Source organism: Halichondria panicea, chromosome 10, assembly GCF_963675165.1.
Source record: "Halichondria panicea chromosome 10, odHalPani1.1, whole genome shotgun sequence".
Classification (NCBI taxonomy): Eukaryota; Metazoa; Porifera; class Demospongiae; order Suberitida; family Halichondriidae; genus Halichondria; species Halichondria panicea.
In genome coordinates this window covers 3,481,695-3,500,852 of record NC_087386.1, presented here as the reverse complement: position 1 = coordinate 3,500,852, position 19,158 = coordinate 3,481,695, and the positions used below count along the sequence as shown (strand labels likewise).

General features: G+C 41.9%; 2 protein-coding genes and 1 long non-coding RNA gene across 4 annotated transcripts; all 3 read right to left on the bottom strand.

Moving 5' to 3' along the window:
• Positions 1-1,740: 1,740 nt before the first annotated feature.
• LOC135343174 (uncharacterized) lies at positions 1,741-4,168 on the bottom strand. Its single transcript, XR_010397077.1, has 4 exons — positions 3,680-4,168; positions 3,371-3,426; positions 3,106-3,192; positions 1,741-2,345 (listed from the first exon to the last, which is right to left on the bottom strand). It is a non-coding gene; the product is annotated as an uncharacterized LOC135343174 (long non-coding RNA).
• Positions 4,169-5,820: 1,652 nt separating this feature from the next.
• LOC135343172 (uncharacterized) lies at positions 5,821-11,169 on the bottom strand. Of its 2 annotated transcripts, none has more exons than XM_064540144.1 (5): positions 9,538-11,169; positions 9,419-9,460; positions 9,257-9,363; positions 9,067-9,200; positions 5,821-7,500 (listed from the first exon to the last, which is right to left on the bottom strand). In XM_064540144.1, the coding sequence occupies exons 1-5, from the start codon at positions 9,691-9,693 to the stop codon at positions 7,409-7,411; spliced, it is 531 nt and encodes a 176-aa protein (XP_064396214.1). In that variant the 5' UTR covers positions 9,694-11,169; the 3' UTR covers positions 5,821-7,408. The 2 variants fall into 2 exon arrangements, with proteins under 2 accessions (XP_064396214.1, XP_064396215.1); XM_064540145.1 differs by having other exon boundaries at positions 9,571-11,167.
• Positions 11,170-14,425: 3,256 nt separating this feature from the next.
• LOC135343413 (uncharacterized) lies at positions 14,426-17,307 on the bottom strand. The gene has a single exon (XM_064540419.1). The coding sequence runs from the start codon at positions 16,803-16,805 to the stop codon at positions 15,903-15,905; it is 903 nt and encodes a 300-aa protein (XP_064396489.1). The 5' UTR covers positions 16,806-17,307; the 3' UTR covers positions 14,426-15,902.
• Between the last annotated feature and the right edge of the window lie 1,851 nt (positions 17,308-19,158).

Below are 19,158 nucleotides of genomic sequence, written 5' to 3'. Positions count from 1 at the left end.
TGCAAACTGATTGGTATCACAACACACATTTCAGTTTATGCTAAGTGGTCTGCAATAGTTTAGAACCACAATGTACCTGTGCTGGGCATGATGTAGGCCTACGCTTGCACGGCCTTTGATTGTCACAAGGATCAGATCTTTGTGCAAATTATCATTGTTGGTAACAGTCACTGGTGTTGTATCGAATGTGGGCTGAATGTGTATGACACGATCTATCCTAGACCTTCGAATATCACCGTACGGGTTTGTATGTAGCCTTGTCTTCTGTTCAACGCCCACACTATCCATCAATATGATGGATGTTCAGAGGCAGTCAAATGGATTAGACTGTGGTGTGCGCTATCGCTTTCGAACTCTGCTGCCATAGAGATCCATGTATAGAGATCCATGTATCCTGAAATTTGGCAACACAGTTTCTATTCGATCTCATCTTGCCAGGTGCCTTGAAGACTGCAAGCTTACCACATTTAGCACAGGAATTTGTAGGGACAAGGTTAAATTTTCAATTTTCAAAGCAGGTTGAAATTGCTTTTTTCTGTCGAGAACCCAAAGACAAACACGTTGTAAAGCCTGGTCCACACAAGTTGTAGTTCCCTGGACCTGTACGTGTTGTAGAAACTAATGGCTGTTGTTTTTTCATTATTACTATGATTATGACTTGTACTTGATTATGACTTGTACTTGACTATGACTTCGTGACTATGACTTCGTGACAACTAAGTGCCTGGCTGACTCACATTGCGTGACACAGCTGGATATTAAGTGGTTGAAAGTGCTCCCAGAAGTGAGATAGTGATACACTGGTGTCGATGGTGTGGCTTGCAACACTACGTGTTTAATACTTGTGCAGCATTGTTCTTGCAACTGTAATGTAGTCTCTAGTTGGTTCAACTTTACTAGAAATATGGCAATACATTTTAGTCGGGTCGTGTTTTTAAGATGACTATATTGGAGGGAGCACATGGGAGCAGACAAATAGTGATATGAAGTGGCAGCAGATTTTGACGAAGTTTCATAGCATGGGAGGTGATACACATGTACCGTAGTGCATCGGATGGAGGTTGTTGGCTATGCATAAGCTGAGGTGAGAATTGTTCAGTGAGTATAATGGGTAGCTAGCAGGCACCATGTTCATGTGGTCATGCATCTGAAAACAGAAAGGCACTCGGGTAGATTGTTGATGTTGATGAACCATGGGGAACGGAGTCGAGATGAAAGGAGTCGAGATGAAAACAGAAAGGCACTCCGGGAACCATGGGGAACGGAGTCGAGATACAGATGGCGTGTGTAGGCTTTCAATCAAAAAAACTGGGGGAAAAGAACGACGACGCAGAATTGTTGAGAGGGCCTGAAGTTTTCTTTTTGGATTTTGTGGACTTTTCAGTGGAGCGGTGACCGATGCGGCAGTGAATGTTGGAGTGGCCGGCCGGGTAACTGAGTGGAGCGAGACTCTTATAACGATAGAGCTAGATGTACATCGATTGAGACTAGTACAATTTCGTAGCTGTCAAGGGGTAGCTTGGGGCATGGGGATGCTCCTCTGTCTTGCATGCACAGAGAGTAGTATTCACCTCACACGTCGGATATTGGACGGAATCAATCTGGGTTGTAACATCTTGGTCTCTGCAGCATGTGAGAAGTTCCAAATAGAGGTATGCTGTTGACTGTGCAATACATTAATACTGCAAAAATTAATACTGCACAAAAATTTGAATTAGTATTGACTCTACAATGGACCCCTCCCCCAGTCTCGTTTTCTACCAGCACACTGGTCCTGGAAATCTTGCCATTCACCCTGAAGACCAAGTTCCTGAAGACTTCCTGCAGTGCACTGACCAGACACCATCAACAACCAGCTTTCTAAATTCTTTGTCGGAGCTCAATATCCACCCTGCTTTGTGGCGTCTTCAAACCCTGTCGGAACAAATTGCATTATTGCATTCTGATGGTGTTGGAAGAAGATTTCATGAATTTGAATACACTAAAAGTAAAAGGTCATAACTCAGTGAATTACAACGTGGCGACGGCAAATACATATATCACGAAAAGGTGTCGAAGAATCGAAATGAAAGTTGCATTTGTCAGCAAAGATTGTTCCAGTTCAGGAAGCAGGAAGAAAGCAGGAAGAAGCTGCGACGATACACCATGCAGTACCACTGGGAAAGCACACTCTGCAGCAGAAAGTGAATGCTGGCGTGGTTGGTCTGAGGGCATCTACAATGCTAAAAGCTCATACAAGAAAGATGCTCACACAAGAAAGATCGCTCACTGGACGCATTACGTACCTCGAACGATCAGCGAAGCTGTTCTACTCTCTTCCGTCTATGCCTATAAGTTTTGGGAACCTGCAAGAAATTGAATTTTTGAAATTATATGAGTCTCAGTGGACAGTATTTTTTATTTCAATCTCTCAAACACACACACACACACACACACACACGCACACACAGCACACACGCACACACACACAGCATAGGGGTACACATACACGCACGCACACAACCACACACGCACACACACACACAATGGATTTGACCCAGGGAACCAAGCAAAACTAGCTGAACTCAAGCTCAACGCTGCGATTTCCCTAACCAACTGTGATGTCCAATATAATCAGTACTCCAAGCGTTTGGAGATCCTGGTCAAAAAGGCACACTCAAATTCAGCCTTCTTCTCGAGAATTCCATGTGAGTGATACTAATACTATTGGTTCCATCACTATTACACACTATTACATTGCGCAAAATGAGTTAATATACGCATCAAAGTTATAGAAGTTAAAACACCACAAAAAGTTGGCAGAAACAAGACTAAGCAGTGTGTGACAGTAGCTGACAGCACAGATAATTGCACACTCACACTGTGGGAAGAAGACGTTGATAGTCTCAAACTCAACCAAAGTTACTACATAACGAAACTCAACATTCGAATATTTCAAGGCGACTACACTCTCTCTCTACCAAGCTCAGAAGCTCAGGATCTACAACTAATCACATCCTCCCACACAGACACATACACACACACTCGTTCCAACTCCTCCCACACACCCACACACACACCTACACCTACACACACTTAGTTACACACTTAGTTACATTCGTTTACCAGCAATCAAACTTATTCCACTTTTTTACTGCGGTTGCCGCTTGTATCGTCATCACCGGGAGCCCCCCACATGTCTCCTTGAACATCCTGTTCGTAACAAAGTATCATATCGCATCATGTATAAGATACATTACTAACAATAACCACCCCCAGCCCACTCACAGAACAAAATGAAATAACCTACATAATTATTATACACAGGACTTGACACTCATGCAGTCACCATTCACACATAATACAGTGTACAGACAATATGTGTACTTACTGAAAGACGCATGCTCTCAATATCAATGGAATTGAAGTGGGAGGACAACAAACAGCCTGAATGTGACACAAGGGGAATCGTTACACATAATCCTAGTGAAGTAAGCTGAATTGCCCAATGGTAACTAATGTTTTTGCTCTGGCATAAACACCTTCATCGCCCTCCTGCAAAAACCAGTGTTAATGTACACCACGTACTTGCACCACGTACTTGTACTACACGTAACTACTTATTATGTACAGTACATTTGTCCATACAACAAACAACAGATTGTGTATTGTACGTTTCTATAATTATACTCATGTGCACCTTGGTGTAAAATTGCAGTATCTTTGCTCGAACGGGGCCAATCGAAAGGTTACATGGATGGCTCAATGTTACAAAGTCACCTACAAAGAAGAGTTGAGCTTCCCCCCACTGTGCCTGGTACAAAGGATGTTGTCTCCATCTCACACCATGATACATCTCACTATAAAATTATGGGATGTATACAACAGGTAGCAGGCGTTGTCACTTGTTGTTAATGTAACTTACGTACATGTATAATGGAGCACATAATAGTGACATAAAAATATTATGGGCATAAGATGTTCCCTGTGACATAATTTTCAGTTCATAGAATATACCGTATAGCGGGAAATTTTCGCGGGTGCAAATTTTCGCTATTTGGCTCCCAGAGCCCTCAGCAGAAATTTTCGCGGTTTTAATTTTCGTGTCAATGCCAATAAACCACACCCACCAATAGGTTTTGCACCTGCGTATACCGGTGGGTGGGAGTTTATCCCAGTTTTAATTTTCGCGTTGACTACTCTATTTGCACCCCACGAAAATTTCCCGCTATACGGTATACATATCATTAAATGTAGCGCTAACAACATTAATTTAACTTATGCTGTGTCCTGAGAAGAAATAATATTATTCGTATTATAGTTAAACAGTAGTTAGAGTTAAACACATTGGAATAGCAAGCTAGATGTCCGATTCTCACGACCTTGAGAATCGGAAACAGTGGGTTAAAGATCTTTGGAGGCGCGCCAACTCTCTAGCACATTCCCAGTTGCATATTTTAATAACAGCCACACATCATTGTAACTAGTTACTATTGTGACTTAAAAAGTAAAAGAACAAAAAATATATAATTATTTAGCTAATTCAGTTACATATAGAGGATTAGAATTGTTGGAGGAATAATGTGTACAATTGCTAAGTATGCTGTTTATAGGCTGCTAGTGGTATGCACAATATTCGTTTGCTTACTGCACAGTTGATTTCTAGCTGCGCCATTTTAATTTTCCATGTGCTTTTTGGGGGTGTTTTTGGGGGTGTGTGCACACGAGATCAATTCTTACCAGATCAACTTTGCATGAGGTCAACTCTCAGTAGATCAACTCGCATAGAATCAACTTTTCATAGAGTCAACTCAACTCCTAAAATCAACTCTTCAATCTTAAAATCCTATTTCTAAATGTCAATCACTTACAATTTAGGTTGATTAAGCCTATATCTAGCACAATGCATTTATTCGCAATGGTTCAATTCATCAAGACAAACAAAGTTTAAGCATACAAAAATGAGAGACGAAAATGATTTCAATTCTGGAGGTGCAAAAACCATAAGGCAGCAAGAGCGGGTTTGAGTGTGGTTGTAAGGAACGAGCATGATCACACACCCATTCCAGCTACCACTCAAGTTGCCATTGCGGGAATGAGGAAGATGGACAGAGATGAGAGTAGGTTCTAGGATGAAAAAGCAACCCTCCCCTCACCTAAATGGATCGAATATATGCAGAGAGAGGAGGCAGGGCACCGCATTGCCCAAAGCGAAGATTCAGAGCTACATGTCTGGAGCTGGGTCAACACAGGAGACATGGCTCTAAATGCGTATTTATCAGTGCATCAAGCATCTTTAATCTTTGAGTTGATCCTTGATCATTTGAAAAGTTGATTCTGTGAGAGTTGATCTACTGAGAGTTGACGTCATGCAAAGTTGATTTGATTTCGTGGGTTGATCTCGTGTGAGGCAATCTTTCCTTTATTTTAGCTACTTTATTGTTGTGATGCTTGGATACTGTGTAAAACTGCAGGGGCTGGGGTGTCATGTTCTTTCAACCTTGTGGTTATATTGGTAGCTGTGGTAGCTGGTTGAGAGAAGCCATAAACTATGCCCACACTTTTGGACCACTAACATTTTTTTGGCAACTTTTTTTTGTTTTGTTTTTTTGTTTATAAGATAGCTAATGTGTGTGGTTTCCATTGGGAAATGCAAGATATTTTGGTTCTAAGAATTATCTCCAGGCATTAGTTAGATACCAGTGTGTGTGTGAAACCCCACATGGGTGGAGGACCCTACAGAGATGGGTCCCCCACCCATGTGGGGGACCCATCTCTGATCTATGAGCTCACGTGCACCTAAGTCTTATGTACAGTACACAGGAGGCAACAGTCGTTCTATTATTATTTATTGTAAGTTAGTCATTATTTAAGTCATGTGGGAGAAAACATCAAGTAAGCCGAAAGAACGCAAGGTATATAAGAGTTTCGTGGATTCATTAACTGACGTCATAGCATTGGAATGTTTTTGTCGTATGTGTTCGCAATTCAAACGCATGCATGCACTGAGTATTAAATTATTACGACTGCAGTGATACTGCAGTGATACGTACGTACCTACCTAGTACCTATCAAGAGTTGGCAGCTTCGTAGTAAACTAGTCTGTAGCAGTGCCTTCAGGATTCCAATGTCACCATCCAAACAGTGCAACTTCTTTCTGCAACTTCTTTCCTGTATCTACTAAGCCTTCATTCTAAGAAAACAGTACACTCACAAGCTTCCTTACCAAGCTACCTGTAAGGATAAGGATATCATACACAATTAACCTATGGTATGATCTATCGTGCAAGCAAAATAATTATTAAGAGCGCTATGCTTATCTCAGAATGTTTGAGAGTACATGGTTAGTCAGAGTTGCTGATCAACGAATAATTCGTCTAATTATTCAGTACTGATTGAGCGAACGAGGAGCGTCTTTGATGGGGGCGCATTAAAGAGTGGCACTTCAAAATAAGTTAAGTAGTATGCCTGTAAGATAACCTTACTCCTGAGTGTATGATAATCTCTAATCTCTAATAATCCACCCCCAAATTTTTGGTGTGTTGGCTGTAAGATGTGACCTTCTCATGTTGTCTTGTGTTTCAGGAGGTGCATGTGCAACACTCTAACTCCACCCACCCACCACTGCAGGTAGAGAGGACAGTACTGGACAGAGGAGGAATGCCAGGGTCAATAGGGTCACGTTTAATGAAGGATAAAACATTCTTGTTCTTGTTCTGGGTTCTTGACCTTTGCTGCATATAGCAGCTTAGGGTCTTTGCTTAGATCTATCCAGCTATTTTTTGGTTAGAAGAATGGTTTAGAAGAATACAATAAAAGTTGCAATTAAATCCTGGATCGGATCTCCTCTCTCAAGCTGATTCCTCTGGATTTCTGTTGTGATTATAAAGAGGAAAGAGGATCAAGCTATTGGTGGTTGTGGTTGGTGGTGTATAAACTCAGGGGCGCGAGGGTAAACGCAGTTTTACATGTAAAACATTGGGCCACGTGGTGTTTTAATTAGTGACCTTTTGACACTGGCATTCCTCCTCTGACTACCTCTGACTACCGATGAACAGGTATGTACTTCTATTGTAAGATTTCAGGTCATAATAAAAAGAGTGTGCAGACTACACCAATGTGCAGACAAACACCAATGTGCAGACAACACCAAACAGTGTGTGTGAAGAAATAATTATTATGGTAATTGTCAGCACTGGTCCTTCTTCTCCGCAGTTGGGATGTGAGCTACCGAAAAATCTTTTTAAGATATTGCTACAAGAATGTGCAAGATCATAGTCAAGATCATACAATGTTTTGGAACTAGATCATAAAAGATCAAACGTGATGTTTGAGTAAAGACTATTCAAGATCATGTCACAGAAACAATACAAAACCGAACTAACATTTTTAAAGTACAGTTTTATCTCGTATATATAAGTAACCAGTTTCACTCTATGACAATAGTCTTTGTATCACGGCATTTTTGAGATGCGATGAGTTTCACCCTGTCGTAACCTTTGTGTTTGAGGTCCATACAATCTGTAAAGAGATATATATAATGTGAACGTGTATATAATGTGAACGTGGAAAGAAAATGCATAGTGTTTGCGATATAGTATAATTATGTGAGCACCTATACGAAGTGAGCACCTATACCTATAATTATAGTGCTACTGCATGAGCAAAACGATCTCTGTATGTATGAACCGGCAAACGATAAATATTTTTGGGAGTCTTTATACCAACTTTAACGTTTCTTTTTGGCATTATATACTCTTATACGAATCGCTGATGCTTGCCCCAAACATGCTCTATAGTGTTTGCAAATAAAGGTGTGCATATGTGGCAAAACCACAAGGATTGCATGTTTGATCCTGCCCAAATGTTTGCTTTGGATGAACCTAACGTTATGATGAACCTAATGATGAACCTAAAAACTGTGTACCACAAATCAAGAAGCTCTGGTAGAGTGAAGAAACACGTGAGACATGCTACCTGTGATCTATACTGTAGTGTAGTGGAAAGACTTTTCCTAGCTGCACACACCTAGCTGCACACAGACAAGTTAAAATATTTCGGCGAAAGCAACGAAAACATACTTTCTCGCATAAAGTTGTGGCAAGCCTTGAGTACTCTCTGTACACGAACAATGTTGAACTGATTTTGGAACTACTCAATTAAGAACCCTACAACAGAGTTAAATTGCAGTAAAAAGTTTCTAATGATCTACCGTTGACCCTCGTTTAAAGTAAATAATCGCCCATGTACATCGCCCATGTATGGGGCTGAATTAGACATGGAACTGCATCGTGGAACCATGCAACCATGCAGTTGAAAGCATGGCAGCATAGAACAACACAGAGCACCACTTAAGATTGAAGCTGAGAGGTTTGAGCAAGAGTTTGATAAACAATAGTTATAACTTTATTTATAGCTAGGCAATTTTTGTACGGGGGGGGGTATTCCATTATGTGTACCATAATTTTTGTAATATTGATATTCATAACTCAACCACGACCACGATTAAATGATAGAGTTTAATTAATCTATATGTGAAATGTTTGTACTATTAGAGAGTATAAGATTGTAGTATAAGATCGAGAGTCACGAAAAACACGAAAAACAATTGCAGTTGGAGGAGAAATAATTGATACTTCAGGAGATGAATCACTTTCAGTGTCAAAGGTGACGCATTTTTTCGATAGATAGCATTAAAATGGCAAAAAACCACATCAAAACAGAGAAAAATGTACCAATTTTATTGCTCGGAAACAAATGCGAACTTGTTTTAATGGTTACAAGTAAAATGGCAAAAAACACTAATGTTGAAGTTTCGGCAAAATGTGACGTCAATATATCGAGGAGCTTTTGGCGTGCCACACTAGTGGTCTGTCTGATAGGTACACTATGTACTAAATACGCATTAGAATGTGGAAGCAAGAAAGAGTAGAAAGAGAAGAAAGAAACGAAAAATGTTGTGTGATTTGTTGAACTATTGAAAATATTTGCATTTTACTGCCCCAGCATTGTCGAGTCATCACCCCATCAATAAGACTGTATATATTATCAAGAAATGTGTACTCCTAGTATAATACACTTAATTACCATATAGAAGCTGGACTCTCTCTGCATCTAAAACTGGCTTGATGGAACAGAGAGTCCTGCTTCGTAAAAATATGTCGTCGACCATACGCCAAATAGTCTTTTCCAAACATAGTGAGAAGGTTGATTCCATTGTACTGCATGTGCAATTAAAGATAATTATAGGAGTGAAATTATTGATTAGACCGTATACTTGGGATCTTCCTCCTTAATGGTTTCAGTGGCCTTCCCACCCTTCTCCAGTCGTATCACTGTTGACATCCCTTCCTCCAGCTTTTTAAGCCTTTGATCTACGTTCGTCTGCATGTAACAATACATATTAAATGGTATTGCTATAATTATTCCGCAACATTACCTGAGAGGGGCTAGCAAAACTTTGCAGTGGAGAATCTGTCAGCTGCACACAGAAAACAGAAAACACGCAGTCATGCATATGGTACTTTGTAAACATTAAGCGCATGGCAATGGTTATACCGCTTGTTTCAGAGCGTTGTCTCTCTTTCTCACGTTTTTCTTCTTTCTTTCGCTCCTCTTCTCTCCTACAATCTGCTTTTCTCGTTTGCTCCCTACGTCTATATTCCTCCTCTTCTCTCCTACGCTCATCTTCCTCCTCTTCTCTCCTATGCTCATCTTCTCTTCATCTTCTCTCCTACGCTCTTCATCTTCTTTTCTTTCTTCTAACTCATCGCTCGACCATGGATTGTTTATAAAACAAAAATATATGATTATCTAGCTGGCAGCCCAAACATATTAGTATAATTCACCTGGGGGATAAACAACTTTCATCATCTCCACTTTCACTATGAATTCTCACTAACTACTTTCTTTCTCTCATCAATTGTGATGAACGTCACAGGGTAGAAGTCCTGAAGCAAAGTTGCTTTCCACGTATTAAGTGCTGCTCGAAGTTTAATAGCTTGAACTCTCAGAGCCTTATTCGTTTGGTTACACCACAGTAACATTTTCTGTAAGAGGTATATGATGACAAGGATATGTGGGCGAGTGCGCGAGCTATAATAATTATATGGCGAAATGGTCACAATACATGCAAGTATATAGGATCACTATGTCTATGAAAGATGCATTTGTATAATAATATTGATGAGGCCAAACTTGGATTAGATAGGATTCAATAACTACTCACTTTCAGCAAATTACCTGTTCATTTAAGCATACAAGGGAAAACCCACAATGATGCAATGACCAAAGTAAACAGGAAAATGAGTTACAGAGTTCAAATAAGGACAGATACAAACATACCGCCCGCCAAGACTTACAATCAAATTAAGCATATTATACGGGACTAAATTACTTTAGTTATTAAGTTAATAAGTTCTCAGTCTTCGTTAGGCAAAATCAAGGCAATCTTGGTCACTGGCCTGCGATATCTTCCAGATTGAGTCTGAACCTCAACGACTCGCACCAGTTGATCTTCTCCATGGAACACTTTTACAACCTTTCCCAACGGCCACTCCGTCGGAAACAAATTAGTGTCTTGCAGTACAACAATGTCATTGACTCCAAAATTCCTTGTGGGTTTGTGCCATTCTTGGTGCCAACGTTTGTCGAATCAAATTCTGACACAAGTCCCAACGACGTAACAGAGATACAGGTCTATAGGAAAACGACGAATCTGGTAACAACTCTGCCAATGAGAAAATGACCTGGAGTCAATACATTTATTCCTTCACCATCACAGGGTACGGCAACAAGTGGTCGGCTATTCATACAAGCCTCGATTTGGGTGGTGCACTCCTCGAAGGTAAGTTTCACATCTCACATGACACGCTTGAGATGGTACTTCATACTCTTTACCGCCGACTCCCACAATCCTCCAAAATGAGGGGCTCTTTCGGGTCCAATCTATATGTTGGGTTGTGCAAAATTCTGAAATGTCGATCTGAGCGTTTAGAAACTTCACAACTTCTTTGATATCGCTCCTTGCACCAATAAAATTGGATCCATGGTCACTCCACAGTAGTTTGGGTTTCCCTCTTCTAGCAGCCTCAGAGCTGAGATGAAGCAATTGGAAGTTAACTAGCTCGAGATGTCACTGATAATGAGACGAATACGCACACGTACGATTTCACGATCGTAGGTTTTCTAACGTAGCCATGCTACGTTCTCAAATACAATATCAGGAGTAACTCTTTCAATCGGACCATTCTCTGGGGTTCAGGTTTCTTGGACTGCCGTAGACAAGTAACACAGCTTCGAGTTACGGTGCGAATGGCTCTTCGACCACCAATTATGTGGTATTTGCAATTGAGAGAAGAGCGTAGCAGAGATATTCCAGCATGAAAGAGACGAATATGTTCAAACAGTATAATCAGCTTGGTGATTGTATGATTGCCGGATAGAATGACGGGATGCATAGCAGAATATGCTAAGTTCGATTTTTGGTTTCTTCCAGAGATTCTCAATAGACCATTGGCGTCCAGAAACGGGTGAAGCCTTGTTAACGGGCTGCTAGATACGAGAGGTTTCTTCATTTCCAGATTTTCAATCTCCTTGCTGAAACAAGATGTTTGCGAATATGACAACCAGTAGTTTTCAACAGAGAGGTTTGGAGCTTTGGTTCGGGACGATCGACAATTCTTTGGGCAATTCTTTATAAATCGCATTACCCAAGCTGTAACACGAACTAATTTGAGGTGAGAAGAAAAACGATTCAATGGAAGTGGAGGGCTATCTGTCTCGACACGCGCCAAGTTGCATGTCTTCACTAGCTCCTTGACGAGCGTCATCTGTGGCCACCTTGAAGGTGATGAAGTGAGCCACTCGGGACCATTCCACCAAAGCTCGTGATTTAGGAGTTCACCTGGGAATAAACCTCTTGAGGCACAGTCAGCTGGGTTCTGTTCTCCAGGAATATGGATTGGGAGGGATTTGATCCAGTATGAACGAAACACGATTACCAACATACGATTTAAATCGCTGTGGGCTCCCATCTAGCCAGTTCAATACGATAGTACTGTCGGTCCACGCACAAACATTTTCAAGGGAAATGTCAGTTCTAGTAGCTTGCTGAGAACGTATGCTCCACAAAGTTCCAATCTGGGAATAGTGAGACGTTTTATCGGAGCGACCTTAGTCTTAGATGTAACCAAGGAGACACCTTTGGTATCAGTCAGGCGAAGATAGACGACGGCAGCGTATGCACTTTCAGAAGCGTCGCTGAATCCATGTAGTTGGGTTGAAATAATCAGGTATGTGCAATTGAGAAAGTGATTTCAGTTGTGAGCTCCAAACGGACCATTCCTGAGCAATTTCTTGAGGAATGACTTCGTCCCAACCGACCTTGGACTCCCATACTTTCTGTACTGTACTGTAACATAATCTTGACTGTAACATAATCTTGACCTTGATTATAAACCATCCTAAGACGTCGTAGGTTTTGGCGACTAGGGCTCGCTTTGTCAACTGGTCATGTGAGGATCGATTGGCCACGTTTAGTCGGAAATGGTCCAAAACAGAGTGCCACTCCAGCAAAGCCATTCTCATGCTCTGGGATAGTGATTGCACTTGCACTTTCTTCTCTTTCAGGAGAGCACCAATGTCCATTGGCTGATCCTCAGCGGAAGATCTGGAGGGGTGGCTGGTGGTTCCAGTGGAGAGATAGTTGTGACTGGAGGAGAGACGGTGGTGGCTGGAGGAGAGACGTTGATGACTGGAGGAGAGACGATGGTGGCTGGTGGTTCTCTTGAAGAGGAGACTGGCTGTAGACTTGACGCATCATCATACAATATAATTATTATAGCAATTATAATTAATCTATACAATTATAATTAATCTATACAGTGTATCTATACAGTATGCAGTGCCGTGAACTCTCCCTTATAACCAGGAGTCAATGGAGGGTTGCAATCTAGACCTTTTGTTAGGATTCATGGTGCGACCATGTGGCTGGATGAGTCAATATATAGCCAGCCCCACCCTCATATTATGCAGAGAGTACCAGCCCCACCCTCACATTATGCAGAGAGAACTTTGTACCCTATTGTCACTACCGGTAGCTAGCTAGCCAGGTCCTAGGTGTATTAAATCAACGGGTAGTTCGTACGAACCCAACGAACTACCTCTGGATCCGTCCACCCCGAGTGTCTTGGTATAGATCTCATCTTGATCGGATATAGTGAGTGAAGTCTTGTCATCTCTAAGCTCCGGTAATACTCGACGTCAGGACAACTGGAATTCCACTTTCTTAACAAGAAGTCACCTTTGGCGAAGAGTGCCTGGAGTTGACAACGCAATTCAACTCCTTCTTCGATGGAGTCTGCTCCTGTTAGGCAGTCATCAACATAGAAAGCATTGTCCACGGTCTTGACAGCCAGGGGATATTCAAGAGCAAAGTCAGCGGCATTTTGTTTAACTGCAGGACGAAGACACGCCAAACGTCACTCTTGTCATTCGGAAATCTTGAAGTGTCGCATCTGGACTGCTTCTCCAAGTGAAGCGGTGAAGATCGCGATCAGATGGAGGTAACTCATGGAGGTAACTCAATGGCTCTGTACATCTTACTAATGTTGGCGACCAGTGCTATGCGGTGCATTCGAAATCGAATTAGAACTTCGATCAGGGAAGGGTATACCGTGGGTCCCACCATCAGTGAGTCGTTTAGAGTGAGTCGTTTAGAGAAATGCCTGTCGAGGTCTTCATGGATGCGTCAAAGACGGCACAAATCTTGGTTGTCGTGCTGGAATCTTTACGAACTGCATGCATAGGTAAGTAAAATACTTCGTGAGGAGGTTTTTCCAGATCTTGTTGTGGAACCGCTTCTGCGTGACCAAGCTTGAAGTATTCTTCGAACTGGTTCTTTGAGTGCAGATTACGCTCAAGAGCGAGGAATCTTCGTACTGCTTGGGTTCTTGATTCTCCTAACGGTTTGATATTCTTTCTTCTGGGCAGAGGAACAATGAATCTGCCAACATCATTACGAGTCTGGTTGGCCTTGAAGTGTTGGATGGCTGATCTTTCTTCAGGATTGAGGGCAGGTTCAGCATCTTCAATTTCCCAGAATTTTTGAAGCAAGTCGTCTCCTGTCATACATGAGACATGGCAAGTTGCCACCTCAGGTGAAGGTGAGCAAGATTCAGTAGATCCAGCCAATACCCAACCAAAGTGTGTTTCAAAAGCCATGGGGGTTCCTGTAGGTCCACCCCGCCGGCCATGCAAGATTGCTTCTACAAAGATGTCAATACCAAGGAGACAACCAAATCCGGGATCTGCGAGGTCGATGTCTTGATGGGAGATCACAGGTCACTCTTGGTACGATAATGGCCGTGACATCAAACTTCTTGTGAGGAGATCTGACAGGCGAGATACTGAAGCAATGAAGCAAGCAATAGATTGCTGCGAGGAGCTATGGGTTATGCCAGCCACGCCAGATATTCTAGCTCTCTGACTGGTCCTAGGCAATCGTAGCCTCGGTCCCAGGCCTATTTTTTTTTAATAGAACGAAGTTGGGCGTGGCAGGAACCGGAAACAAAAGCAGTGATTCTTTACATTTTGTTTCCTGCTTTTTTTCTGTAATACTAAAGGTGTACGTAGAGGCATTTTACTCCCGTAAAAGTTACAGTAATTTAGCTCCGTGTCATGTTCTCAATTTATAGCTAGCTAGCTATGGCATGCAACTCGTTGTCTTGTTTGAAGCAAGATGGCCTCACTCTCATGGCAGAACAGGCCCAGGCACGTGTTTACCTGGTTGCCAACGGGGTATGGCAAGTCTTCTCTGCTATATCAGTTGCTACCCTTTTTAATGGACTACAAGCTAGGTAGGACCAAGGCTCCTCTTGTTGACAAAAGTGTTGTTCTTGTTAATTGTCTCTCCCCTTGTATCTCTCATCATGAGACTCATGATTGACCAGATCAGGAGTCTAAACAATAGAGGTGTTTCTGCTGCCATCCTCAGTAGCAATAAAGCAATAAAGGAATCGAAGGAATCGACAAAGATTTGGTTGCCACTGCCAAAGAAGTGTCTTCTGGGAAGTATTTCCTGGGAAGTATTTCCTGCTGTATACTGCCCCTTATACTGCCCCACCACTGTTGGAGGATTCATTTTTTGTTGTACCACGAGTCAATGTATTAAAAAACCACGCCCAGATCACGCCCAAATACAATCAATACCAGGCCTAGTAGGCGACCTAGCGTTCAATTGGAGACGGATCGGCCGGGGGTCGGGGGTCGAGGCTAAGGCAATCGTAGAATTTGGGCTAGGCGTTCCGATACGAAAGACGCAGAGGATCCGTTGTCAAGTAAGGCTCTAGCTTCTACACGTGTGCCATCAGGTGGGCACACTACAAGTCGACAAGTCATTAACAAAGTGTTCGATCGAAGTTTAATGGCTGTACCCGTGACTACGTCACTAGGAGGTTCGCATTGGGAAAGATTCAATGATTCCATACTTTGTGGCACGAATGGCGGAGCTGCAATGTTTATTGTTGCAGGATCGGATATCCTTGGTGGCAGGATAGTAGCTGGGGTTGAATTTACATTTATTGAAGCGTCAGTGTTAGCCACGTGTAATAGAGTGTGGTGCGGCTTCTGACATCGTGCAATGCTTCACAAAGTGATTAGAGTTCATGCACAGGTAGTTAGCTTTCAGAGTAGCAATCTTGTATTCATGTGACAAATCTTTGAATTTAGGACATGCATATAACGGATGCTTATCAGGTTTGCATAGCACACATTGACTAGAATACGGCTCGGAATTTGCCGCATGAGAGGCCACACTACCACTGGGGGAAAAACCCTTTCTCAAATTATGACTATCATGTCTTGTTTTCTTATTAACTTCGGAAAGGGAGGATTCTGACGCTTGAGCACGAAGGTTTAAAAACTCAAGGAGCTCTTGGAAATGGGGGACTCTTCTGGCTATGCGTTTGCCATTCAAACATTGTGTTAGGGTCAAGCTTCAATTCTAATGGGCCTGATGGATCATATCCCATCGATTTCAGAGCACGTAAATTCTGTATTACAGTATCATGCAACTTACGAATCTCCTCTTCCTTGATGGGAGGAGCATCCAGAATGGTTTTCACATGGGCCTGGTGTAGGCGAGGACGGTCGTACTTGGTCTTGAGGTAGCGAACTGCTTCTTTATAGTTGTCTCCACTGCGAGAGAGACCTTCAATCGTGCTTCTGGCTGGACCATCCTTTAGGGCTTGTTGTAAGTAGACGAGCTTCTCTGCTGGGGACAGACCTGAGCGACTGTGTACTGAGATGCTGAATTGCTCCCAGAAGTTTCTCCAATGAAGCATGTTACCATCGAACGTAGGTACTTCCAATCTCGGTAATCTGGCTCCTCTGATATCTCCGTCAGTGGTTGTTACAACCCTCATGGGTGTGTGAGTTTCAAATAGTCGGACAGAGTGATTAAACAATGTGTCACTGAGTCGTGTGTGCTGAGTCATGAAATCATCAGTTTCGACTATGTCCAATGAGAAAAGCTTAACATCAATGTTTGTGAGTTCCTGTTTGTGGTCTCGGTATAGCTTCATGCGGGGTACATCTGGATGTTCACCACCCTCTAATGTCTTAAGAGCATCGTCAATTGGAGCCAAAGATCTCTGTAAGCGAGCCAATCTGCGAGTGACACCTCTGTATTCATCATCGGGACTAAGTTTATCATTGGAATCAATTACTGCCTGAATTCGGGCAGCCAAATCTTCTGAGGTGTCCAGTAGCTCATCCAGTACAGCTTGTTCAGTTTCTAGCTCTTCTATGGCATCAACCAGTGACATGTGGATGCACTGGTACTCTTCAGTGGCATCTTGCAACTTTGCCAGTAGTTGTTTGGCATTTCTTCCAGTATCAGGTGCCGCATTCTCTGAGTGCGAACGATCAAACGAGTAATGGAGGATTTAGCCACACCTCTTCGTAATTAGAAATGGCACGTGTAGCATCTGCCATCACGTACGTAGAGCGAGAGCGAGTATTTGATCAAACAGCTGACTGTTCAACACAATTCCAAGTAAGGACCAGAGACCGGCCAAACTTGGATTAGATAGGATTCAATAACTACTCACTTTCAGCAAATTACCATGTGTTCATTTCATAATTATAAGAATACAAGGGAAAACCCACAATGATGCAATGACCAAAGTAAACAGTTACAGAGTTCAAATAAGGACAGATACAAACAATAATACATATTGTATATATGCTATCATTTTATAGTGCATTTGGAAGCAATTAAGAAGAAGATTGATTCTGCTAGGATGCGCATGCGCATTAGGAATAAGAGGCGTGTCTGCAAGAGTCTACTATAGCTAGCTGCTTTACACCTCTTTTTTGGCTGTTGTAGGTAACAAAAAGCTAGCGCTTTAGTGCAAGGCTAACTTATGAGAAAGTTTGTGAATCAAACTAGCCACAACTCGAGAAAGAGTTTCCCTGGTCCAGATATGCCTCGAGCAAATTACAAGTAAAGGCACTGCACATTACTCGCTCGCTCCAATACTGCAATACAATAATAATTTAATTATAGAACTACACAGCTTGTATGCAAGATATGCAAGATAATTATTATTACATGGTTTACATGGTGAGGACACTGGTATTGTCCTTGTGGTACCTTAGTGTAGGTTTTCTTTGTCTTTTTGGTGGCATGATGACGTTTGCCATGTGCTCAAAAAGTGCATTGGCCAATGAGATGTTTCGAAAGGTGAGCACTGCACCAGAATGATCCTAAGGTGTGAAGCTAGATCTAGTCACCTAGCTGTTCAAAGACAAGAAGAACTCCCACCAAATAAGAGAGGACCCTACAAGAGATACCTGCTGGATCCATCATGATCCATCACAACCTATCCCTAAGACAACTAGATGGAGAAAGAACCAAACAGCTGCAGCAATAATACTTGAATTATTGCATGCTAGCTATACTACTCAGTTACACACTGTGTAGATGGGATTATAGCTATAGTTTTTAGAGCACCCCCTCCATACACTATACATCCATTATTAACTGCCTGCCTGCATGCAGTGATATAAGTGGTGATGACAGCAATGATGGAGTATAGTGACACGACTGGAGGAGTGAGTGGCATGTTGTGTACGTGCTTTATATGTAGCATGTATAGCTATGATTTAACTTTCATTGATGACATGTTTTGCTCACACATGTTGCAACCGGCCACTCCCAAATCCCTCAATGTAATGTTTTCTTTATAGCTGGAACCCTTCCGACGTCCTCTGCTTGCTTCGGAATTATCCGATTACCTATTAATTGTACGTCAGAAGAACATTTTTAGGACAAGGGAATTCTGTTTTCTCAAAATTATTATAAAATAATAATATTATAACGAATAAAGATCTAGCTAGTGACCCTTATACACTTTATGGGTATTGAACATAATTATGTATAACTAGATTTGATTGTTTGCTTTTTTTAATTTCATGGAGGGGTGTTTTTTGGTAATAGCACGGATCATGTGTGTTAATAGTTTATGCGGACAGTGAGACAGTCGGTCAATGTGACAGGTTACAACGACAGGGATGGATCCCGATTCATTATTATGGGGACCGATTCCAGCTGATGCTGATGATTGATGCTGATGATATAATACAATGTCCTTTTTGATGTTGAGATGGAGTACGTTGGCTTATTAATTATGATACTATTATACAGTAGACTCTCGTTAATCCGGCCACCCTTGGGACCATGCAGCTTGGCCGGAATAGTGAGGTGGCCGTACTTCTTCAGATAATTAGCCGCGGCTTAAAAAAAACGACCTTACCTCGAATCTAATCACTGATTTTGCAGTTCTTGTCTCCTCGAGGATAATGAATCATTCATTCTGCTCTCTATTTAAGTGTAATCCAATTTTATTTACTAAACCACACCCAAAACATCATATATACACACTGGCCGGTAAAAGGAATAGCGAGTGGCCGTACTTCAGGGTGAGTTTTGTGCAGTCCGTGGCAGTGCGTGCCAAACCAAATGGCCGGTATATCGAGGTGGCCGTACTTTAGAGAGCCGGAATAGCGAGAGTCTACTGTATATAGGTGAATGAAGTTGTTATTGTGGGAAATCCATTTAGGTAATCGTAAAAATGTGTGAACTAAATTTAACAGTAGTAAGCACATGCAGTAACA

What these genes read in the sequence shown, in the direction of transcription:
- LOC135343172 (XM_064540144.1), bottom strand. Translation starts at nt 9,693, where the DNA reads ATGAGCATAGGAGAGAAGAGGAGGAAGATGAGCGTAGGAGAGAAGAGG. An exon ending in ACAACGCTCTGAAACAAGCG is followed by an intron (nt 9,461 to 9,537) that starts GTATAACCATTG and finishes TTCTGTGTGCAG; the next exon opens with CTGACAGATTCTCCACTGCA. An exon ending in GTTTTGCTAGCCCCTCTCAG is followed by an intron (nt 9,364 to 9,418) that starts GTAATGTTGCGG and finishes TGTTACATGCAG; the next exon opens with ACGAACGTAGATCAAAGGCT.
- LOC135343413 (XM_064540419.1), bottom strand. Translation starts at nt 16,805, where the DNA reads ATGTCACTGGTTGATGCCATAGAAGAGCTAGAAACTGAACAAGCTGTA.